Raw genomic sequence first — 14670 nt, forward strand, 5'->3', positions numbered from 1 at the left:
CGGGTGTGCTCAGGAGCGGCGGTGTATCGGGACCCTGGCTTTCATCCGTTTGCGTGCTCGTCTGTTTCGGCAGTATCGCTCTCGTATGGGTCTTGCCGTCCTCCTCGCAGGAGCCTTGCGCTACTGCTCTTTGTCCTGATCCTTGTTCCCCTGCTTGTCTTGCCTGCCGTCACTTTCGTGGTTCAATGGAGTACTACCGCGGTTTTGCTGCCTCCTCCGTTTCCTGGTGTGTAAGTTTATTGAGGCGGCTTTATAGGTTTTCTCCTTTTCCTCCTCGTTTGCTCCGGTTTGCCTTTCCTTTTTCAGTCAATCAATCGGAAATTGACAAGGTTTACTCAAAGTTAAGTTAGAGGACAGTCTCTCTGAATGTTCCGAAGTTCTTTTGACGCGGACTGAGACTGCCGCGGCGGCCCAGAAGCGCTCAACGGTAGAGAGAGCTCTGTTGGTGTATCGAGAGATACATGCACAGCTCCCCTGGACCACCTTCCACGGATATCATGCAGCAAGTTTGTCGAAACAGCAGCAATTGCAATGGCAACGGGAGGAAACTGCAAGTAGATGCTGCAGCAAGTAGATGCCGAGGCTCAAGTAGATGCTATTCCAGGAAACCGTCCGACCTATTCCTCCTAGCAAATAACCATTCCTCACCATCATCGCAAATCACTTCTTCAACTCCTCTGGAGAGACATCTTCCTCCTCTTCATCCCGAAACCACAGTGTTACCTCCTAGGTCTCAACGTGCCACGGCCAGCCTCCCCGTCGTCCTGGACGTCACTGTCTGACCTCTGGCATCTTTTCCCTCCTCCTCTTGCACCTAAGAGTCAACGAAGGCCTGCCGGTAGAGGAAGCAGAGGATCTCCTCGTCATATGACATGTTTCTCTGCCTAGATGTTGAACATCCCTCCAGGTCTTAGAGAAGAAGCCTTGCTCTCTCTCCGAGGGGAAACAACCTCGTCCTCAGACAAGCGAGGAGGCTTCTTCCTACGGGTCCTACTTCCTCTCCAGATATCTCCATAACGTACAAAAGTGTTCTCCAGAACAAGAGCAAGCTAACAGAATAACTATATTCTTTAGATAATTCACATTAGGAGATCTCTTCTTCGAGCTCGAGCTACCGCATCACTCCTGCTGTAAACATGCGCCAGCTTCGTCCAAGTATCTCCCCCCTCCTCTCCTCTCTGATCAATCCTCCTCACCCGCTGTCCTGCTCGCTGTCCCCGTACCTCAGCGTATGCGCCTATGACATTGTTGTCGCCTATCCGAATAGAGACTGTCAGTTAGAAAGGCTCAAGCCTTCTCCCTCGCTCCCTCTCCTCTCGCAATGACCACTGGCTCCTCCCTCCAATGTTGCCTTTCTGCTTTCCTGCTGCCAGTCTCCTATCTACCTCCCTCCCGTGTCATTGCTATGCCGCTTGCCTTCCATCCCACATAGCTCCTTGCTCGATTCCAGCTGTCTATCTCTATCTGGCTGCCTTTGCTTCTCGTACTTGATCTCTTTTCCCTCACTTCGCTTACCCGTATGTCTCATAATAGAAGTCCTTCGCCTCGTGGTAAGAGACAGCAAAGTTCAGAAACATTTGAACCTCCCTGTACGTTTCCAATCCCACTTTGTCATACTTTGGAAGTAAATTGGGTCTGTCACGCCAGTTCCACTCGATGTCTTTTGGGTGATCAATCAGAAGTTTTGGCCAGTTCTGACGGAGAAATATTGAGCACGGAAGAATTTCTTCCATTGAAGCCCCCTTTTCCTCGAACACGTCGTCTTTTTGTTTCCTTCTAAGGCGTCGTATGTTTACTGCGCAGATCCTCCGAGCTCGGTCGCTGATGGATCCTCGCTGTGACCATCTCTCTGTGGTTTTCACTTGGATGGCGTAGCGCGTGAGGACGTTGTCGCCAACCTTCAAGACGTACATCCTCTCCAGCAGCGCCTCTGCTGGAGGATTCATGCTGAACTCGCTGTAGTTCTTGTAGGGAAAGTCAAAAACGGATGTGACGGCAACTTGTCCACAATGAAAGCTCCACATGAGAGAATTCCAGAGATCTTGGTCACGTGTACGTCTATAGGGCTGAAAGATTGTCTCTGTTCCTTCTCCTCCTACTCCCCCTCCCTCATGTCTCCTCGTGTCCCAGACCGACTGAACGATCTGCGAAGTCTCTTCTTGCACCTGTTGGTTTGCTTGTTGTGAAAGATGACAATGACGTAGTTGTACTTTACCTGATGGTCAGTGTCTTTCCCTGCTGCTGCACCTTGTTTGGCATGAATAATCGAATGCATTTGAGATACAAACAGGGTGGAGGCGAAAGAAAAGATAAAACAAAATAGGAACAAAGAGAAAGTGATAGTTTAAAAGCACGAAGATTTACCTGGATAGTCTTCATCGTCGTTGCATTCATCCTCAGACTTGCTCTCCGAATACATCTTGAGGGAGAGGTTAGCTTTGATATCTAATGGATGAATTGTACTCACCTCCGGTCCCGATGCTGTTGACAAGATGGATCTGTAAGAGGAATGCATGTACCTACCTTGATGTTCTTCTTTAGGACTCACCCAGGGTTTCTTGCTGATCTTCTCCTTCTCATCTTCCGCATCAAACTTGTTTGCAAACCGCAAGCCGTCCAGGAACGACAGAAGACCCTGCTCGACCCGATGGTTCACGATCATCACCGTTCCTTCCTTGAGCGCTCGAGTGATGGCTCGGTACAGCAGCGATCGATGCAGGTTGAGGTCCTCGTCCGTCACCTTCTCGTCCAGACCGACTGCGATCACAACCTTGCTCTCCATCCCGTCGAAGTTCGCGACCGTGTCGAAGATGATGTTCTGGTCGTCGCTCTCGTCCTCCCTGCCTCGAGTCGTCTTCCATGCATCAACCGCAGCAATCAGCTTGAAGCTCGATGGCAAGGCGGAGTCCTTGTCAAGATGGTCTTGCAGTATTTGTTTCAAGTTGAGCTGGACAAGCCTCTCATGGACGAGTATCGCGATCTTCCTGTCCAGGTTCCCCGGGTACTCCACCATCACCTCTCTCATCACCTCCACGATGTAAGTAGCGTACTCGCGCGCTTGGTTGTCACTGGAGCCCAGCGAGAAGATGTAAGGCTTGACAGGTCGACCAGAAACGTTGTGATGGCAAGACACCGCATCGATTGAGATCCCTTTCTGAAACAACAACGACGCTGTCATCGTCCTGTTGCTGTTTCTCACGACTTCAGTCAGGTAGACATCTTCAAGCCATTGAGGATAAGAGATGTCTGTAACATCAGCCTGCGAGCTCTCTGACATCAGCATCATCCTCGCCTTGTCGTACCTCTTCAGCTCGATGTAGTCTCTCGCTTCTCGATCGCAGTACACATGATGCGCCTCGTCGATCACTACAAACTTGTACTCCGACTCATTCTCACCCAAGATCTCCATCTGCTTCTCTCGCCTCCTTAGCTCCCCCCCTCCCTCTTCCGTCATCCAGAACGGACCGTCCCATCCTCCCTCCCTGCGGAAGGAGAAGAAGATCCGACCGAACAGGCCTTCATCCACCAGCCTCCACCTTGCCATCGAGCCCACCCAGTGCGCTATGAAGAAAACAAAGGCTTCCGATCGGAGAAGGAAGAGGATAGAGCAGACCCTGTCCCTCTCCAGCTCTTTCAGCATCATGTGAAGCGCCATAAACGTCTTCCCCGTCCCTGCTGGGCCTCGCAGGTGAACTCCTCTCCCCCTCTGCATCGCCAATTCGCATTGTCTGGCCTTCTCCTTCTGATGAGCGGTCAGTATGCTCCTCCCGTCTTCCTCCAGCAGCCCCTCGGCTCTCCTCGCAGGCCCCATGAAGCGCAGCAGGCGACTGGGAAGACGAGCAAGCACGCGGAGGTTCGACCGGATCTCCCGCAGACGCTGAGACGAGATCTTTTGGAGAGCGAACTGCTTGGAGGAGCTTGAGGCGAGCAAGGAGAAGCCTTGGAAAAGAGAGGGCAGGCTTGACACGTGCTTGCCCTCCCTCGTCGTCTCCGCCATCTTCTCTCGCTTGTACGTCTCGAGGTACTCGAACAAGATGAGCGAAGCAATCTTTTCCATCCTCATGTAGCAGACATAGCTTCCAGTCTCGATCACGTTGGTGATGATCTCGATCGCCTCGGCTCGGGACCATAGAAACTTGTTCATTCTCCCCAAGATCTGCCCCACGTCTTCCTTGTTCACATCCCAATCTTTCATCACACGGCGATGCCATGCTCGTCTGCAAGACTCCTTGTCCGGAAGACAAGCGCTGACAAGCTCGTCTGTCAAGAAGACCACTGAGGCAAACCTCTTCTTGCGACCCCATTCAGCAAGCTTGTCTCTATTCCAGTACTTGTATTTCACATCTCCGTGCTCAAGTATCGTATCCAACATTCGCAGCAGCTTGTTTTGTGATGCAGACTGAGCGATGCACCTATCCCACTTCTCCCTCCATTCCTCGCCCATTCTTGCGTCCTTCACCACCTTCAGCCACAGGAGCATGCACATCGTCCATTCGCCGCCACCTCCCCCACTCCCCCCCTCAGTCTCCATGACCTGCCTGCTGTCGTTGATGGTGATCTGAGGACTCCCTGAGAACCTGCCGAAGCCTTGCAGGAAACATGTCATGTGGATCTCGAAGTCGTCTTTGTTGCCTACGTTCCTCGCGATGACCAGCTCGCTCTGGCACGTTTCGTCCTCAGAGTCGCTTCTATCACTCAACTCCGATTGAGACATCGTGTCTGCTTCAGACAGGTCGCCAGGAGCGCAAAGCTGTGCCGTGCGATCTGACATCTCCAGCACTTTCTTCCTGATCACCCTCCAGAGTTTCTTCTTCTGATGAGGTAGCAGTCTTGTCTCCGTCAGCTCATCAAGCGAGTCTTCCGTCAGATATTGGAGACCTTCAAGCTTCCAGTCTTCGATCTCGAGCTCCTTGCAGAGTCGTTCAGCAATCTTGGTAAACCCCTGCTCCTTGAAGAACCGCACCATCTCCGTCTCTTCCTTGTTTTCTCTCGCTTTCTCCGTCTCCTTCTCAGGCGTCGGAAGGCAGAAAGCTGAAGCATCTCGACGACCATACAGCCTGTACCCGGCTGAGCATCCTTCCGCCATATTCCAGGAGCACAGCAAGGATCGTCCTTGGAAGAGATTGTCATACAATGTTTGAGCAAAGCTGATGGCCAACTGATCGATTAGTCCTCCTTTGTGCCCGATGGCAAAGTCCACAACCGTCGCCAGCCTCCTCGCATGCTCGTCCGAGAAGCATGCGTTGAGAACCACAAGCTGCACCTCAGCAGCTCCTGACCTCCTTGCCTCCTCGTTGTGAGCTTGCAGAGCGACCATGATGGTTTCAGGCACGACATTCTGTCGGAAGAGCATGATCGCTTCTCGATCTGAGTGACAGCTGAAGTGAAGAATCAGAGGCTGGCGCTTGATTTCCTTCATAACATCTCCCCATATCGAGGAGTAGGTCCTTGACAGATTGTTGGCATCCGTTGCGCTCATAATGGCATGGATGTAGTTGTACTCTTCGTTGAGGTTCAAGGATTGATCCTTGGGGCCGGCATGGACGTCTACGGGCACAAAGAGGAGCCGATGGGGGTAAGGAGGGGTTTCAGGCTTGGGATAGTCGGACCAGTTGACCTCGTCGTCTTCCGCTTCTTGAGCTTCGCTGTCCTTCGGTACCTTGGACACTAGTTTGCGAGGGGGCATCTGGGCGAGGGAAAGAGTATCAGGAGGAGGAGCAGGAGGAGCAGGAGGAGCAGGAGGAGCAGGAGGAGCAGGAGGAGCAGGAGGAGCAGGAGCAGGAGCAGGAGCAGGAGCAGGAGCAGGAGGCTTGATTTTCAGCCAGCGATCATCGTCAGCTCTCGACTAGTTGAGAAGAGCAGCATCGCGATGGCTTTCCGAACAGGGCAAAGTTGGAGTTTTTAAAACTTTATCTTGTAATTTCAATAAATGGTACAGATTTATGAAACTTGCTGGAAACGAAGCACTGTCCCTTCAGTCCGTATCCTGCACCAGAGCAGCACCAGAGTGTTTTAGGGGAGACTAAAACGCAGACCAAATTCAATTTCATTCTGGTACTAATTTTAAGTCAACTCGCGCTCGAGGTCGAAAAAGCAAATTGAAATCCAACTAAAAGTTCATTATATTTGAATTTCAAACGATGCGTTTGCAATTTCCGAATTTCGTCGCCCCTCCCTGCCATGGAAGGCGGGACGGGCATGTCGCTGGTGGATAACATACCCATCAATGATGGGTCGGATCATTATGAATTTACCTGCAGTGATGGAGAAGAAAGCATTTCCGAATCGTCCAGTGACGACACTGAGATCTTAGGTCCACCGCAGAAGAAGAGACATCTTCGGAAAGGGAACAGGATCGGCAACTGGACGAAGAGGAATATGAGCAGGAAGAGGCTTGATTGGTACGAGTTTCAAAGAACTTTGAGTGACTATCAATTTCGTATATTCTATCGAATGTCTCGCACTGCATTCTAACATCTTTTGTCTCTCATTCGTAATGATATTACTGGCAAAGAGGAACATGGAAGGAGGGGCAGTCCACATGGGTGTATCACGGCGGAGTTGAAACTGTCCATGATAATCAGATGGGCTGGCAGGTGGCTCATATTTAAATATTCATCACTTCCATTGAGTCTCTGATTGTGCGCAAGAATGAAGTACTTGTGGCCATCTCGAATTGTGACCGTCCCTTGCGCATCAGATATCCTGATTTGAAGGACACAAATGCTTTGCAAAGCATCGCCACAGGCTTCAAGATGAAATCTTCTCGTGGCATTTTTGATAGATGCATCGGTGCCATTGATGGAGTACTGATTAAACTGCATTGTATCAAAGGAATGGAGTCGTACAGAGCTCCACGTTATTTCACTCGCAAGGGATACTATGCATTGAGAACCGTCGATTCCTTTGGTATGGTATACACAACCCGGTTAGTACACATGATAGCCTTGCTTTCTGCAAAGGAAAACTGGAGGATCTCAACCTCCTCCGTCCTTCTGTGCGTAGGTAGCTGGCGCCTTGGCAGCATCTTCGTGTAACGCGAAGAAAATGAGGGTAAAATTGGATATTGGATGTTATATTTAGCTCTCAGAATACAAATATTTATGTTTCAAACCGTTTCACGTAACGAATTATTTCAAGATTTGCGAAATTGAATTTGGTCTGCGTTAGTCTCCCCTTAGAGACAGTAGGTGTCACCTAGTCTGTCTCCAATCTCCTAGACAACGCTCTGCATCCGATCAGTCAGAAGGGAGAGGTGAACTGGAGGGCTGAGGGTTTCATGAAAACAGCCCTCCAGTTCACCTCTCCTCTCCTTCACTTTCTCCTCAACGATAGAGTTAGACTCTATCGTTGAGATAGACTCTATCGTTGAGGAGAGGTGAACTGGAGGGCTGAGGGTTTCATGAAAACAGCCCTCCAGTTCACCTCTCCTCAAATGATCGCAAAACTTTTACAAGTGCCAATGAGAACAAGGATTGCTAGTGGTAAAGAAACAATCTGAACAGCGAGCGCACAACCCTCGGACGCCCTCAGACAGGCAGGAAGAGAGTTAGACAACGATGAGTTTGTCATGGTCAGGTGGAAGGAGCTAGTAATGCTCCCTGGTGAACTAGTCACATCCTCGCAAAGAGTAGATAACAATCTTACCCGTCGTGGGTGATCCCTCTCTCAATGAAAGCCTGGCAGGGGATCGGTCAGGATGGGTGAGAAGAGCAGGAAGGGACACAGGTTGCAGCGAGAGGGAGGCGAGCGAGGGAAAGGAACGGCGGAGGATGAGCGAGTGAAACGCTCATGGGACAAGGGAAACACAACAGGAAAGCAGGAGGAGGAGGAGAAGGAAGATGCAAGGTGAGGAGCGAGGGAAGGGGGGGGATAGAAGGAGAAAGAGGCACTGGAGAACACGCTAGGTCACAGACAACAGGATGTTGCTGGAGCGCATGGGGGACAGAAAGAGGAACGAGGAGCTGGTGGGGAAGGGAGGGTATCCCCTTGCACTGAGAAAGTTTCACCTCCTTGGTAGAGCACACGAGTGGCTTGTCAGGGCAACATTCCCATATGTAAGTCTGGAACTGATGAGTGGAATGAGACCTCGAGCCGATGACCTGTCGAGCATCAAAATTCAAAATTCAACCCACGTTGCTCCAGCTTGTTCCTCTTCTTCCTTTTCCCCATAACTCTCCACATACGTGTGTACACGCATCCGAAATACCTCTCCGCCTCTCCTTCCCCTCCCCCTCCCCCTCGTCCTCCCCCTCGTCCTCCCTTTCCTCTCCCTTTCCCCCGCCCTCCCCCTTCCTCCTCCTCCTTCATCACCACGACGTTGTTCAGGGGATGCACTTTGCAATCCTTCCCCGTGTTCTGCAGCTGCGAGGGAGTCAGGAGAGCCCGAAGGAGCGAGCAGGCAACTCACCGCAGTGAACGTCTCCCCGCATATCTTGCAGATGTGAGGGATGGAGTGACAAGGGTCTCCTTTAGACTTCCCGCACGTGCACTTCGAGCTTAGCAGCGAGGACTGCCATCCTCCCCGTCAGCCCCTCACCCTCCGGCGTCCCCGAGCACGCTACTCACCCTCTTGTATCTCCTGCAGTTGCCCATGACCATGCTTGCACGATTGGTCTGCTGCTGAGAGAGACGCAAAATAGGACGTCATGGTTCATTGACCCATCTCTTCCACATCTTCTTCCTCCATCTCCCACCCTTCTTCCTTCCTTGCCTTTATCCTCCATGTTTCGAACACCACCCATGTTCTCCCTCGCCCCTTCTCCCCCTCTCCTCACCTCATCAGAATCTTGGTTAGATTCAACAAGGATCCCTCTCTGGACAGTGTAGGTAGCGTTGGGATTTGACAAGGCATCGCTCGACTCCATCTTCTCTCAACTTGTCGATTGCCAATGGCCTAACCCTGTTGGCCCTGGCGGCTGTTTCTTGATCCTCCTCCTACTTACTAAGCAAATTTGACGAGTTTTGTTGAAATGATGTGCTGTTTCAGTTGAATCGCTGCCTACAAGCAGCATGTCAGTTCAATCTCTACCTCTGATTTCAAGCAACCGACTCAACCATAAATTGCATCGCAACAACGTTCCCTACAGATCTACATTATCGAGATTGCTCTTGATGCTGTCTACCTTTCTTCTCCTTCCCCTTCTCCTCCGACTCATATACAGCGTCTCCACTGCTCCTTTCCTCCGTCTTATGAATCTCATTCCACTTCCTCTTCCCTTTCCTTCGCCTATCTAGATTCTGCGCTCCTCCTCCCCTCCTTCCCCTTGGTCTCGGCAAGTAGATTTTCAAGCTCAAACCTCCCCCGCAACCAGCAATTGGCAGCAAGGAGGGCTTCGAGCCCTCGTTACCTTCCCATCCCCTCCTTTCCGTCCAATCATTCGAGCGCAAACTACCTTAGCTGACTCGTTCCAACATGAACCACTTTAGCTAACTCGTTCCATCATTGCTGTAGCTCAGCGCTGAGGATCGACCATGATAGAAGAGCGAGGCCAATCATGCTGCCAAACTGAAGCCCCTGCCCAGCCCTGTCTATCCCGTCCACCTTGCAACAGATGCTACTTCTTCTTCCTCCTCATTCTTCTTCTGCTCTTGACTTTGACCTCCCATCGTACACTTTTTTGCACCTCCTGCTTTCCTGTCCTGTTCTTCATGAATCCCACGCACAGGAAAAGGGGTGTGTTGGAACATTCGGCCGTCTCTCATTCTCGTCTTTCTCAAAACATTGCTTAAACTGCAACAACTGCTGCTGCCACTCTTCTTGTCTGCCTCCATGCCCCCTGCTCCCCTGCCCCCTGCTCCCCTGCCCCCTGCTCCCCTGCCCCCTGCTCCCCTGCCCCCTGCTCCCCTGCCCCCTGCCCTCTTTCTGTCTCCTGTCTCCAACCTTCTCCTTCCCTCCTCCCCCACTCCTTTCTGGAGACTCACTGACCACTCCTGCCACCTGACTCCCGGCTCCCGGCTCCGGCTCCCGGCTCCGGCTCCCGGCTCCCGGCTCCTCCTTCCTGCCTCCTGCCTCCTGCCTCCTCTCTGTCCTCCTGCCTCCCTCTGTCCTCCTGCCTCCCTCTGTCCTCGCTCCCCCTCCCTCCTGCCTCACACAACCATTGGATGTTGAAATTTCTTAGGGACAAACCCCATCTTGACATCCGTGCAGTGTATATCCGTCAGTATCCGTGAGTATCCGTGAGTATCCGAAAATTGAACGGCGTACGGGGTCGCCCACCCTACCCCCTAATTGTCCTCAATAGTGCAGATGTCGAGAGGGGTATATTGCATAGGTGACTTGTAGGTTTTCTATTGCAGAATCTACTGAAATGGGGGCCGTTTCAAAAACATTCACAATAAATTTGTACCGAACTCACACAAATTTATTGTCCAGTGTACTTGTGTCCTTGGGGTGGTCTGCAGAGAACGTGAAAATCGTATTGCAAAGGGTGGGTGGGTGCATGATACGAGGGGTACTAATCGGGTGTCAAGTTGATTTGACGGGGTATTTTACCATATTCTTCAGGGGTGGGGATATGCTTTGAAATGGTGGTAACGATTTAGTAGGTGAATACAAGGGGTAGGGGTTATTGGGGGATGTTGGGGGTGGGGTGGTTTATGCCGGGAGACTTGGCCCGCCGATCGGATCGAGGGGAAGGGTGAGACCGAGGGGTCGGGTCATGGTGATGAGATGAGGGGTAGGGGTCCGAATGAGTTTTGCTCCTGATCCATAAAGGGTGGGTCTCTTGACGGATTCTTTGGGGTACATTTCATCTCTTTCGGATCATGAGGGGGTACGGAACCACCGGACGGGGTGACGGGGATTGGCGACCCATACGAAACCCTGGAGGGTAGGGGCACAAATGTTAAGTGAGGAGTTGGCGACATATTATACCCCATTTTTATGTCAATCTATAAAGTATTGAATGGTATAGCGCAATTGTCAACTAGAAATTGATTTCCAAAAAGTGTAGGAAGGCAATAGGAAAATTGGGGGGTCATGGCATTTCAAGCACCCCTTCCTTTAACTGGGTTTTGGGGGACATTCGAGTATTCATTAGTATCACATTAGTCAAGCAGGGGTGCTTGGAGGAGAATCCTCAAAAACAAACAGAAAATTTAAAGTATATGATCATACATGGAGGTGGAACTATAAAAAGATGCCAAGTTGAACTATCATGATATGAAAACTACCCCCTTGTGACATCTCCGCAGCCGGCCACGCAGGGGTACGAGAAACAGGTAGGTGGAGGTGGGTTACCCCACCCTTTTACTATCCTCAGATCTCATCACAAAGTGTACAAAGCACATGAGATTGAAGGGGTACTCCGTTTGTTACAACTTCTCAAGTGGGTAGGGTGCCGCAAAGCTTCATGCGGGGGTGGAGTTGATGCCAGGGTGCATTGTGAGTGTGACTCGATTAGAAAGCTGGGTGGGGGTGGTCAGTGACCGAAATATAGGGGTAAAAATAAGAGTAAAATCACCGGTAGTCGAACATCCCGGAGCCTTGGCGGACTACCCCACCACCCTTATCCCCTGAGATCCATTCCAGATGATCGATCCCCTACGAACACTTTGTGAGGCATGTGCTCGAAGGAGCCGGACCCCCGCTACAGCGACTGCCATGCGTAGTCCTGTGCTTTGACGGCAGATGCGAGGGCCTCCTGCGCTTGCAATTTATCCCAGCAACATGCTTCATGGCAAAGAAATCCCTCTTGTGGTCTTCTTCCCTTTATTCCTATCTCGTACGGTAGCAATTACCGGCATTGGCCACACCAAAACACTCTCCTTGCCCTCTCCTACCCTTTGATTACCGCGATTGCCCGTATCTATCTCAGTGATATTTCCAGAGATGTCCTTGTCTTTCTTGGTTTGCACCACGCTGCTCTACCATCTTTCGTTTGCAGCAATGATGCAATCGTTCTCAATCGAATCGCATCCTGCACCTTTCATGCTCCTCGATCGATTTATGATTCTATTTCAATCTGTCTTTCTATGATAATCCTCCCTTCTTTGACGATCGTCTCACTTGAATCCAGCACAAAGTACAGTTTCTATCTCCTTTTGGTCCTGAGGTGTTTCTTCTTCTTTCCTCGTACGCATCTGTCCCCATTTCTGTCCCATCTTTACTGTGCTGGTTAGAGTTGAAACAGCTACATCTTGTCAACTACGGCAACCATTGTGTTTCTGCCTTGACCCTACTCATGAAATATTCCTCATGGAGGAACCGGTCTGCTTCCTTGATGTCAAGATCACGGGGTTTTGTTTTCAACACCATTTTAATCCTTCCCACCTCATTTGAAAGCGTTACTCAATTCATCAGCTTCCCTCTGTTCAGGATGAAGAGAACTTGAGAATGAGTGAAACACACAACATTCAAAGATCTTGATTCTCAAAGATTGACCATTTCATTGCAGAACACCGTATTTCTACTCGCGAGCAGAAAATTTTCTGAACATCGACCTCGTTCTATCGCGTTGTTTTGTCTTCAATGTGCGTTGAATCGTCAGTATTTGGGATGAAGCTCTTCAAGTTGTCAGCGTTCTCTATTCTTTTCTTGCTCATGGTGTGTACAAACGCCATGGTAGTTAGCGGAACAGGCATGGGCCTGTACTCCTCAACAGAGGTACCTCGGATGGCGGATGTGAATTCACCTTCAGTAACCGGAGCGAAGCTGGATAACAGGCATGCTAGCATCAACATGTTGTTTGGCATGGGGGCTTACTCTGAGAGCAGATCGCCTACTCCAGAGCAGGCCACAACGCAGAAGCCCAGACGAGGAGGCGGTCTCAAGTGTGTGCATCATGGCTCCGTGATGTTTTCTTACATGCTCTTGACAGGCGATCAGTTTCTTATTCTTCCATGCCCATCAGCGGTGAAGGGAAGGTTTACGAACCCATGGTTGGATCAAAGCCCCAATCGAGGTAGCGACTCCTTTCGCTCCTTGATGCAGTATTTTCTCACTCTATCGGCAGCTTGAGCAAGGGGGATGGCTTGGCCGCACAGGATCGTTCTATGGACGACAAGTCCCTGGCCAGCCACAGCTTACACAAATCCGATAGCAAGTTAACACTAAGAGAAGCTAGATAAAGGAAGCTAACATTATCAGCACGCAATTCAGAGGCGATAACTCGCAAATTCAAACAAGAGCGTTTGCCTGACATACTGCGGTATGTTGGCTTTTCTCCTATGTGGGGGTAGAAACAAAACATACTTTTCTTTCCGTCAACATGATTTTTGTCGTTCATACTTCACACATCGTTCTTGAGAATGCTTGAATCTATCTCATGTCAGATTCGTACCACTTACATCTCAAGCTGTGCCTTAAACGAACAATGACACTTGAACTCTTGTATAAAACAATAATTTATTCATTAAAGAATGATTCGACTTGCTGAAGAAACATGCCAGATACGACGGGCATTTTCAGTGTGTCAAGCAATTTAGAACCATTCGCCGAAGTAGAGTGGGCGCTGCTCGTGGTGGAGGTACTCCATCTTCCACATCCAGAGTTCGGTGGTCTGAGTCTTGGCAACGGTCTGGAACATTTCTGCGCAAGCACAGGTCAGAACCAGAGAACCTTGATGATAGAAAGAATGTCGAACAGGAACTTGTGATAGTTCGCCAGCAATCCAAAACACCCCGTCTAACTTCCCTAAACAACTCCACAACAATCCCTTTCTGACATGACATGCACATTCATCTGGTTTCCTCGTATGCAGGTACAAGAAGACATGTAGGAGATCCACTTTCTGCCATACCTTCTGTTCGATACTGTCAGTGAGTCGCCCCCGCGTTTATATAGTGGGGGAACTCCCGAAATAGAATACAACTATTTTAATTTATTTGTACCACGTAATTGAATATAAACCACATAGTATCAATATTATCTGGTACAAAATTTTGGTACTGAACACTACAGATTGGATCAAAGGAAAATTGAAATCTTGTCGTTGACACATACAAATTATTTTTCAAATGAAGTTTATATTTCCATTTAACAAACCCTGATACAAATACACACTGCCCTGAGCTCCACAAAACTGAAACTAAAATCATATAAGTTTCATTCCCGATACAGAATAAAATATTTTTAAATTTCTCTAATTTCGGACGTTTTGCCCTCATCCCCCAACATACACCCGGTCTGGCCGGGCCCGGCAGGCCCGGCGCCCCGTTGTGTATTTCAGTGCTCAATAGGGGGTGGGGTGGGGGCACGGTGGGTCACTACCCCTAGGTCCAAGAGGCACAAACACGAAAACCTCCCGTATCAAAAACTCTACCACCCCTGGTATAATTGTACCCTGCATAGTGCTTCAATGGGCTACTACCCCACCGTTGGAAGTCTTCTACACCCCTTCAGACCCACCCTACCTACCCACGAATCAATCCTGTTATGTGTCGAGTCACGTGGATAGGGTAGGTAGTACTACATACCCCCGTCTTGTCCATCAATCCATGGGGTATAATACCCCACCCCTCCATCATCAAATTGGTGTTAGGCAGAGGAAAGTTCTAGAGCAATGTCCGTGTAGGGAAGCTGAAGGAGGAGGAGGAGGAGGAGGAGGGGGGGGGGGGGGGGGAAGAATGGGAATGATGACGATTTTTTCACTGTGAACCAGGCTATTCACGTAAAGTCATGCTCATAAACAAGATCGAGGGTTATTGAGTAGGTGAAACCTTGGCGAA

General features: G+C 50.1%; 4 protein-coding genes across 4 annotated transcripts; 1 reads left to right on the forward strand and 3 right to left on the reverse strand.

Moving 5' to 3' along the window:
- Nucleotides 1-1511: 1511 nt before the first annotated feature.
- Nucleotides 1512-5686, reverse strand: GUITHDRAFT_142158 (hypothetical protein; the record flags this gene model as incomplete). The annotated part of the gene is made up of 5 exons (XM_005828163.1): nucleotides 1512-1956; nucleotides 2166-2247; nucleotides 2365-2445; nucleotides 2468-2498; nucleotides 2549-5686. The coding sequence occupies 5 exons, from the start codon at nucleotides 5684-5686 to the stop codon at nucleotides 1512-1514; spliced, it is 3777 nt and encodes a 1258-aa protein (XP_005828220.1).
- Nucleotides 5687-6030: 344 nt separating this feature from the next.
- Nucleotides 6031-7040, reverse strand: GUITHDRAFT_153892 (hypothetical protein). The gene is made up of 2 exons (XM_005828164.1): nucleotides 6255-7040; nucleotides 6031-6204 (listed from the first exon to the last, which is right to left on the reverse strand). The coding sequence occupies exon 1, from the start codon at nucleotides 6797-6799 to the stop codon at nucleotides 6608-6610; it is 192 nt and encodes a 63-aa protein (XP_005828221.1). The 5' UTR covers nucleotides 6800-7040; the 3' UTR covers nucleotides 6031-6204; nucleotides 6255-6607.
- A 396-nt stretch (nucleotides 7041-7436) lies between these two features.
- On the reverse strand, nucleotides 7437-9003 carry GUITHDRAFT_164438 (hypothetical protein). Its single transcript, XM_005828165.1, has 7 exons — nucleotides 8778-9003; nucleotides 8569-8622; nucleotides 8411-8512; nucleotides 8314-8364; nucleotides 8010-8102; nucleotides 7648-7679; nucleotides 7437-7601 (listed from the first exon to the last, which is right to left on the reverse strand). The coding sequence occupies exons 1-7, from the start codon at nucleotides 8865-8867 to the stop codon at nucleotides 7589-7591; spliced, it is 435 nt and encodes a 144-aa protein (XP_005828222.1). The 5' UTR covers nucleotides 8868-9003; the 3' UTR covers nucleotides 7437-7588.
- Nucleotides 9004-12418: 3415 nt separating this feature from the next.
- On the forward strand, nucleotides 12419-13085 carry GUITHDRAFT_153895 (hypothetical protein). The gene is made up of 4 exons (XM_005828166.1): nucleotides 12419-12666; nucleotides 12718-12774; nucleotides 12822-12905; nucleotides 12957-13085. The coding sequence occupies exons 1-4, from the start codon at nucleotides 12500-12502 to the stop codon at nucleotides 13069-13071; spliced, it is 423 nt and encodes a 140-aa protein (XP_005828223.1). The 5' UTR covers nucleotides 12419-12499; the 3' UTR covers nucleotides 13072-13085.
- Nucleotides 13086-14670: the final 1585 nt, after the last annotated feature.

Source organism: Guillardia theta (genome assembly GCF_000315625.1).
Source record: "Guillardia theta CCMP2712 unplaced genomic scaffold GUITHscaffold_61, whole genome shotgun sequence".
NCBI classification, from domain to species: domain Eukaryota; class Cryptophyceae; order Pyrenomonadales; family Geminigeraceae; genus Guillardia; species Guillardia theta.